Below are 9,738 nucleotides of genomic sequence, written 5' to 3'. Positions count from 1 at the left end.
CAAGTTGAATATCAAGTATTATATGAAAGTACTTACAAAGGTAACAAGTCGCTTAACATTCTACTTTCTTGGCAGGTTTATTTGATTACTTGTAAAGCTTGTGTAAATGAATACCATAAGTGATATGAAAAAAATTGTATTCAACAATTTCATATGCGCACAAATTGTAACAATGGATAGTAAAAATAACAATGATAATGACAATGAGATTTAAAAGTAAAAAAAATTTAAAAGCAAAAAAGAAATCTTATACCATACTGATTGTATCTTGGGTTCAGATACACCGAGATCCGTTGTTTATAAACAGGTGATTTCACTTTAGCTTCTAACTGTGGTAAACGATGTGGTGTAAATTTAAGACATTTACTTTTCAATTAAAGCTCAAAATTACTGCATACATCCAGCAAAATTTTATGTCGAATTTAAGATAATGCTGCAGAATTGTAATGTAATGTGAAGGAGGTGCACTGTAAATCCTATCGTGAATTTTTTCAACATTATTCAACATTACGTATTATTGTTAGAATAATTAAGGTGAATAACTCAAGTTTTTCATCCTACTGTTTTGCGACATATTAGCAGAGTAAATTCATGACCACGGTCTTATAGACAGGTCTGGGACACTCCGGCTGTGAAACCGTGCACGAAAATGAAGCCGATGTTGTGAATTTTTGCCGCTAGCGCTAATGAGGGAGAGGCCGACTTAGGCCGTGTTCGTAAATTGACTTACAGTACTGAAAATTCCCTAGGGCAGAGTCAGAGCTATTCACGAACTTGGAAGCGCAAAAGAGATAAAAGATTGCCGACAATACTGGCAGTCAATTTTCGAACACGGCCTTAGCACGCAAGCGCACGGAGAGAGACGGCTGCCCTATATTCCTCTCTTCGTTGCACACCAGCCTCGGAGATTGCAGCGCTCCGATCTTTGGTGCACAAATTGAGAAACACAGGCTTCAAGACGGTCACGCCGAGTTATATAGGAAAGGGGTTGGAGTGCCCAGACCTGTGTATATGACAGTGTTCATGACCAATACTTTCCACGAGTGACTTCTTCCATTGATTTACTCTGTAAAAAATAACTTCTACTAGGTGTAGCGTTGGAATATCCATTTGATCCAACACTTTACGAGAAATACATTTTCCAGTTAATTGTCGCCACGTATGTTGTACATGATCACATATTTCACTGATTGACGCATATAATTACACTGTTAGCTTTTCCAATCCGGTTGAATACAAATCACCTCTTTATCCAAGTCAGGTATGAGTTTTTCAACTTGTATTTCGCACTTCTAATCACAACCAGTAGAATGACGTGTCATTTCAATTACTAATCCTTTCACTGTAGGCTTGCCATAGTTTTTCTTTATACTGAATGATGGCTGATAATTTGTCCTGCGCGGCTGTAACACCTCTACCGACAACGGCTAAATCTGCCCCAGCATTGATCACCATTTGAGGAGTCTTGTATTGCTGTCCCAAATCGTCACGGGACTTTTCCAATCTAATTCCTGGCGTGAGTTGTATCAAACCTGGATCATCGAACACATTGTACTGACACACTAAACCAGCTACTAGGTTTGACGTTTCAGACAAAAGAACAGAATGTTTCACATATTCTCCAATGGTTAAGGCTCCTTCACTAGACATTTCTGCAACTAAAAATATCCCCCGACTTTCCTTAATCCCCTTCAGTCCATCTTGTAAACCAGAAACAATACTCGAACCAGGAACGGTATGGGCAGTAACAAAATCTGCCCATTCTGCTATTTTATAAACCCCATTTCTGTACTGCAAGGATACCGTGTGACCAATATCAGCAAACTTTCTGTCCTCCATTATCAAGAAGTTGTGCTCTATGGACAGCTGTTTCAACTTATCGATAAACTCAGATGTAAAATCTTCAAGTAGATCGACATGAGTTTTCAAAACAGCTATGTGCGGTCCCGCTAGTTCCGCCAAATCTAAAACTTCATCAGCTTTTGTCAAATCCACTGCTAGACAGAGAGTACTTTTCTTTGCCGACATTATATTGAACAGTTTTGCTGCCGCTGGGTTCTTGGCAAGTTTTGCTCGTGATGCGAAGTCGATTCTTAATCGACTCACTGAGTTTCCTAAGAGAAAATCAAATTATATTTAAGTCTTAATTACTGTGCTTAAAAAAAAAAGCCAAATGTTTGGAGTTTGATAACGTGTCTGAAGGATAGTAAGATTATTTCCCTATTTGATCAAAAAGCCCCCAGAATATGAATGATTTCTAGATCGTTAACTTCTAATTTCCTTGGTCAGGTTAAATTCTTCAATTACACTGACTCACCTTCGCTGTTTAATTGATCTTTATTTTGTTCCACATAATTTTTGACGTCTTCGACGATGGCTGACGTCACTTTGCCTGCATTCAATAGGTATTGCATTAAACTAGTCAGAGAATATAAGCTCCTCATTCGGATGCCCTCTGCGCTTAGATTGTGATCACCACCCTGCTGTCGATCCAGAATAACGACAGCTTCCTCAACCTTCAACCCTACATCGGTTAGGTCTTTTACAGCCTCTAAAACGCTACTCCCGGTCGTCACAACGTCTTCAACTATGATGCAATTTTCGCCCTCTCTGAATTGGCCCTCAATTATTTTTTTTGTCCTAAAGGATTTAGTCTCTTTCCTCCTTATCAGCAAAGGTATGTTTGATTGTGCAGATATCAAAGCCGCAATTGGCAACGCTGTGTAAGGCATACCACAAATTTGTGATGCACTTTTGCCATTTTCTGCCAGGGTCCACAGTAAGGTGGACACAGACTTCTGCAAATTTTGGATACTAGTCAACAAGTGATGTTTAGTTTCATCAATTAAAGAGGTGTGGCGTAAGAAGATTAAGAAACGTTAGTTTCAACAGAACATTCAATGTTGCACTGGGTATAGATATTCGGTGGTAGAAACTCATAGTTTGCACATTTTTTTGAAATGCAGCCACATTTGACGGATAACCCATCTGGAAGTTGGACATACATTACTGCTATGAGACTTCATAGCAGTAACTGCTTCACGTGATTCTAACAGACTTCAGGACTTAAAGAGTCATATGAAACTGCGCTGTGCAGCAATCCGTAGTCATTGATTCGTTTTATATGATGTTTTCTTCGCGTATATTTTGGCCTTTATTTATTTTCGAACAAAATTGATAATTGGAACAGAAGTAACGAAATATAAGTTACCTACCATCAACCGCGGATGTGAAATAATTACTCTTAGATCAAAGCAGACGGGTGTCGGCCGGCCGGCTTTTGTTACGAAGCTGCCGAACTTCACGGCGTTGATCTCGAATAGTTCCACAGCTAATTCCGCCAAGCGATTTTCCATTATAGGCGAGTCAAAAAATACTCAAATCAACGCAAAGAAATCAACTAGACGTCTTGTATCCAACGCAAATGACATTAAATAGAGTAGACTGCACGGAAAGCCGTAAATGTTTGCTTGGCACGTGCTACTTGACGAATGACAACAGTGTATGTATTTTCGTGCGTACACTTGGGGACAATGAATCTGAGACCACGGAGTAGTAGGAAGGAACAACACTCGAGCAGCACTTGGCTCAAAAGCTGGCCCAGTTTTTGGGACGGCGTAAGAATTGTTAAGGTGCGATTTAAGCGCCTCTTGCGGTGTAAGCCCGTATAGCGCACCCACCCCCTTCCCCATATGGGGAGCTTTCCAGCAACGACACAGAGCGACACAGAGCGACACAGAGCGACACTGTGTCGAACATGGTGCTTTCCAACAACGACACAGAACGACACAGTCGGACACAGCCGCGGAGTATGGCTGGACACTGTGTCGGATTCATTGCTGCCAATGTTTTAGTTGGAGATTTTATTTTCGACGCATGGTATTGTTTGCATTTATTTATTAAATGCAATGATAATCTACACGCATTTCACAAATGTTTTTTTTCTGTCCTGGAGCGCTCAATGATCTTAGATTTTTCGTTTAATGCATGAGCGGACTCTAGTGACTGAATTAAGAACCTCGAAGCGTTCCAACAAGCACCAAGGCACGGTGTTCGACCGTGTAACACAGTGACACACTGTGTCTTCTTGCTGGAAAGCTCCCGTGATCTTATGATTCGCTGTTTGCAAACCTTTTCCCCGGATTTAATGTCGGTTGAGATTAGAAAAGCAATCACTCGGTTTTTACGGTTATTTAGTCACTTCAGATGCGTATTTTACGAATTTACGGGGTTTGTTTATAAAACGGAGGCTTATAGGTTACGACTGCCACCCTTCTTTTTGTTTACATGTTATAGCGAAAATTTCACTTTTTCCGTAAGAGGCGCTCAAATCGCATTTACACAATTCCTCTTACGTTACCTCAAAACTGGGGATAAGTTTTATCGCAGAGTGTTGTCTCTTTCCTACTACTCCGTGGTAAAACCACGGTCTTAGACCAGGTTAAACCTATTTCCGTCTCTCTCACACAGCCTGCATCGTGGCCTGTAGTGCGATTCTGTAACTCGTTATGAGAATAACGATTCGGAACGCTATCGTAACGATAACGAATTTCGCCGCGTGTAACGACAATCTCATAACGACGGTGCGATTCCGTAACTACGAATAGCGACACTTCGACGTTACAGAATGGGATAACGAATCGTCGTTATGGATACCGACAGGAAGTGACGTATTGTGACAAATCCTTAGTAAGTAACTAGAATTTTATCGAAACTCGCCTTAAAATAGTTGAAATTCGTGCCGCGGTGGCGCGCATGAAGGTTTAAATCGAGGCGCGCACAATCACTCAGTCACAGTCAGTGCAAATCCATCGTATAGTGAACATTGTAAATATAAATATCATCATTGTTATCATATCTTAACACCGTTTAATACTTTTGATAAATTTTAATACGAGTAAAAAAATTTATTTGCACTCATACTCTTAAAAGGAGCCCTTTGACCACGTGTTGTGAATCCCCATGCAGCGTTTACTGCTTCTACGTTTTCCTCACTATTCTTTTTGCATGGACCACCATTGGGTTCTTCGCGTAGAACCAATATTCTGAAGAGTAAAATTATATAACTACTCCCATTTTTTACTAAAAATCATAACTGAGCTGTAATATTTTCAATACTTCAAGAAGTCTTTGAGTTTGTTAATTTCATGGAGGCAAAGCTATTTAAAAACAATACCACTTGAAAAAAAATTGAGGTCTAGTTTAGAATAAAGATTTTTCGCGTTTTTATTTTTTGTTCAGGTTAAAAAAGGTGAATATTTTTTATAAAATAAAGTTATACTTTAAAAACACAATTGAATATTTCTTTATGTACAATCAATTGTAAACATTATAGTTGAAGGAATTTAAATTCGAAAAATTGGTGATTTTGAAAAAGTAACGACGGAGCCAGGAATCGAACCTGGCGTCTAGAGATGCTTGACCGGAGCCTTGCTCCTATGAGCCTATGAGATTTTGATGAAATAATATCTGTGCATTGAAGATATTAATGAAATGAAATGACCTGGAATTTTGAAAAAGGTACGCCAAGGCGGTACGTCGGAGCGTAACACCGCCCTGACTCTGTTGTCGTTAATTTCTCTCATCACCTTTAAACATTATACTTGTTGGCAATCTAACCATAAACATCATTCCATATTCTGTATTCTATTCTTCCGCATCACGGAAGTTGGGAAATCTTTCTCTCATAATTTATTGTTGAATTCGTTGAGCCAAAGCGCGTGGTCCTCGTCTGTTGTATTCTTCATCTTGATCCATCGGATCAACATCATTCTCTACGGGATGAGCTATCGGTGCTAGTTGTTCGTCATCTTCATTGTTTAATCGTAGTTGCACTCTCATGTTGTGCAGTACTGCACACACATTAACAATTTTCGCTGCGAACGCTGGTTCGTACATCAAGACTCGCTGGTATGACAAGCATCTCCATACAGATTTAAAAACTCCAAAAAACCGCTCGATGACGCTTCTAGTCTTACATAGTTGTTATGTATATTGATGTTGTCGCGTATCGTCAGGAAAATTGGCCAGAGGTGTTAACAGCCAAGGCTCCAACGGATATCCAGCATCACCTGATGGAAAATATATTGATTTAGAAAAAAGTAGACTAAATATAATATGCACATTATGTATATAAAACTCAAACTGAACCTATGCTGCTTTGCTGAACAGTGAAAAATATTTTCGCTTTGACTGCGCTTAAGGTGTTAACCAAGATTCATCACAGCTTCTTGAGGCAGGCGAAAAAGGCTGAGAAATTCTTCTCGTGGTAGCTGAAAAGGATTCTGAGCATCTCTCAGTCGCCTTCTTTCCACACGACGTTCGAGTCGACGTAATCTTTCCTCAAGAACGAATACATCCCAAGCAAGGTATTCGATAGCCATGATCCTTTGAGATTGAAGATAATCAAAGAAACAGCGTAAATAATAGACTTAATAGTAGAAATGAATTATTAATGGTCTTATAATCATTAAAATGAGGGCGCTATCCTGAATTCTGAGAATAAGGGTTTCTTTCTCTGTGAGCTATCCGTGATTTCTCTTCCCACGTTTCCGGTGTTTTGGTCTTTTTGGTTATCTTATCTGTTGCAGGTTTTTATTATTTTGGGTTATTACGGTTGAATGGGAAAAAATATATATATACCATGTATGTTATGAATTTGACTGATGAAATAACGGTTAATCTAGCGTATGAGAACTATCGATAGAAGAATTTGGACGTTATGATGATAACTATGTGTGTTGGTATTAATCTACGACCATCGGTAAGAGCACGTAAGGCTCTCTTATGATAACTGCACGCTGGTCAGGTAGAGCGCAGAGAGGGCGCCGCCGTGGATACCGGCTGGCACGTAACAGAAGAACAATTTAAATCACGCGGCGAGTCAGAATCGACTCGAAACGTTCCTCTCTGAACGTAACAATAATATAACCCATGGCCGTCGAATCTAACCACGGTCTTATATACAGGTATGGAAACTCCATTGGAGGGGATATGTCGCTTATTGAAGCAAATTTTTGTGTTCACGAGTCGCCACTAGGTTCGTTGCGATCTTACCAACAGCGGTGGCGGGGCCGGGGGGGGGGGTCCAAACAACACCGTGGTATTCGCCATATACATACATGGTATTCGCTCACTCACGCTCGCTCATCGTATTTATTGAGGTTATTGTTATCCTGGTAACTAGACCGCAGCGACAACTGGTGGTACCGCTAGAATCGAAATTTGCACTCGCTAAGCGACACGAATAATCGTGGCTCACAGCATAGGAGTTTCCAGACCTGTATATAAGACTGTGAATCTAACCTTAGGATACGTGCATGGTGTAAGAATAAGAGGTGGTCCGACTGCCCTATACCAGCCCCTTGACACATGCTGCTAAAAGTGGTTCGCAAAATGTCCCTCGATTCTCCCGTCAATTTCCATCACTAGTGGCGCTAGTAGTTACCTGATGAGCTTGCGCGCGGTCATCGAGGGCAGCGAGCGAGTTCCGTATAGTTAGCAGATAAATATAACAATTACTATTTTTTATTGTTGTTATATTTAGGGAATTATTTAAGCAATTTAATGCCACTATTATTATAATTTATGACATTATATTTTGTTAATAACAAATAAAAATCTGTTCAGCTTATAGTTAGCAGAAAATGATTGGACATTTAATTTTTTTCCCCCGAATCAACTGGAAATCATTTGGGAAACGCGTATATAAGGTTGAAATAATTTGCGAAATAATTGTTTTATCACAAAAACACGATAAATAAGTCGATCAGTTTTTCTGGTATACCCAGTCTCTCAGTTGATATCGCATATCCGATGCGCGGAATATTGTGGGGTGTGATTTTTTCAAAATAATTGAGAGCAAGAAAAATTTTATATTTGAAAAATGGTCAGTAAATAATTCAAATTTTCGAATTCATGATAATTTTGCTTCGATTTTTCTAACTTCTAAGCTTTGCTCTCTCAAGCTCCGACTAGTTGTTCCGCCAATTAATCTCTCACTCTTTTGCTAATCAAACAATTTTATATACGTAATGAACGACAAATTCAAAGAATTGATGCAAGTGAAATTAACAAAAACCGATGAAAATATCACGCTTGGCGTTTCATACGATATTATCGGACTTGCGTGATATTAGCTTGTACATTACCGCACAAAATACGTAACAACGGAGCAGGTCTAACTAGTTCGGAGCTGTTACGACCGAGCCGACCAATAAAATGTCTTGTTCATGGAGCCGGCGTTGCTCCATCGAATCCGTAAAAATCTGCAATTCCCAATACAATGGTTATTTCATTAAAACGCAGGAATATTCGGCAAAATTGCCGAAAATCATTGAAACTCACGAGTTCATCAGTGTCGGAGAGAAAATGACTATTTGTTTTGTCTACGAATCCTCGTTTAATAGCGGAGGAATAAAATTTTCAATTGGCGGAGGAATAAAGTTTGTGTATTTTGTTTAATCCTTTTTACATGATGCATTGGAATGTGCCTGGAAGAATAAAGTTAAAAATACAAGCAACATTTCAATGCGGTTCGAGTTGTACGACCCATTTTTCGGTTCCTTTGGAAACTAGACAAAAATACTCAGTGTACGTTTATAAATTGAGAGAGACAGCAAAAAATTCTACGATATTTCTTTAAGATTTGTTTTGCCTCGACGATAACTTTATCAACAGAAAGAATTGCACCAATTCGTTGATTCCTTCGACGATTGAAATAAAATGTATCTCAACCTGGCCGAAAAAAAATAATTTCGTTTTTGGTGCTGGCACGTTGAGGATAAGCGAATTAAACCGAGAAGAAGAAACTGGTGAAAGTGGCTCTGTGTTTCGGCAGTTTTGTTGGTAAGCCAAGGGGACGAGAGACTCGATTGTATTTTTTTTTTATTATCCAACAAAATCTCCTTTTACTGTGCACCGCGTATTTTGCGACGATTTGATTGATTGTAAACAATGATTCTGGCTGATGAATGCCTTTGCCAAGAATTTCACAAATTGCCACGAACAGACACTTTTGGCGTCTGTTTCGTCGAGTCCAAGACTTTTTCGTGGCCGTTTTTACAATGTGGCGTGGACCAGCCGAAAAAAAACCATCGCGGAACAATAAATTTTGAATTTAATAAACATGTAATTTACCCGGAATAAATATTACGTACTTTTGACCCTCAGTAGACACACACGGGTCTGGGATGCCCATTCAGCGAATGCCGTAAATTTCTCGTTTCTCGTATCGATTATCATTGAATAAAAATAATAAAAAAACGCATTTTTATCCATCACAGAATGCAGCCTTTTTTCTGTAGATCCAAAATTACTTTCCTGAATTTTTTTTCGATTTTTTTCAACGAGCCCAAGTACATTAAAAAAAGGTATAGGGCGCCCTGGACCCATGTGTGTCTAGGGAGGTGTGCTAATTATCTCTTCGGAGGGTTAATTATGTTTTGGTGTTATTTCGTATTTTTTATTTTGTGTTACATCGTTTGCGAGCACGACACAGCCTTAGGCGGGTTTCGACGTTAATCTGTAAAGCATATAAACACAATCAGATTATAAAGATAATGATGAAAAGTTTTACTTTCATTAGAATATAACTTGTTTATAAATTATTTGAAACGACCCACTTATTGCCTTTTTGTTGGATCATGATAAAATCTAACGAAAGTGGATTCGCGAGGAGAGTTAAAACTCTTGAGGATCGTTTGCTTTTGGGTGCGTGTGGAAAAGAGGAAAAAACGT

General features: G+C 39.1%; 1 protein-coding gene across 1 annotated transcript; it reads right to left on the bottom strand.

The window, feature by feature from the left end:
* Nucleotides 1-3,704, bottom strand: LOC124300721 (uridine 5'-monophosphate synthase-like). The gene is made up of 3 exons (XM_046755053.1): nucleotides 3,216-3,704; nucleotides 2,318-2,798; nucleotides 1-2,114 (listed from the first exon to the last, which is right to left on the bottom strand). Exons 1-3 carry the CDS (start codon nucleotides 3,354-3,356, stop codon nucleotides 1,324-1,326), a joined length of 1,413 nt encoding a protein of 470 aa, XP_046611009.1. The 5' UTR covers nucleotides 3,357-3,704; the 3' UTR covers nucleotides 1-1,323.
* Between the last annotated feature and the right edge of the window lie 6,034 nt (nucleotides 3,705-9,738).

This window comes from Neodiprion virginianus, chromosome 3 (genome assembly GCF_021901495.1).
Source record: "Neodiprion virginianus isolate iyNeoVirg1 chromosome 3, iyNeoVirg1.1, whole genome shotgun sequence".
Classification (NCBI taxonomy): domain Eukaryota; kingdom Metazoa; phylum Arthropoda; class Insecta; order Hymenoptera; family Diprionidae; genus Neodiprion; species Neodiprion virginianus.
This window is presented reverse-complemented; position numbering and strand designations above follow the sequence as displayed.

Coding starts and splice junctions, on each gene's coding strand:
- LOC124300721 (XM_046755053.1), bottom strand. CDS start 3,356: ATGGAAAATCGCTTGGCGGAATTAGCTGTGGAACTATTCGAGATCAAC. Junction 2,799..3,215: donor TTTCACATCCGCGGTTGATG/GTAGGTAACTTA, acceptor CAAAATTTGCAG/AAGTCTGTGTCCACCTTACT. Junction 2,115..2,317: donor AGATCAATTAAACAGCGAAG/GTGAGTCAGTGT, acceptor ATTTTCTCTTAG/GAAACTCAGTGAGTCGATTA.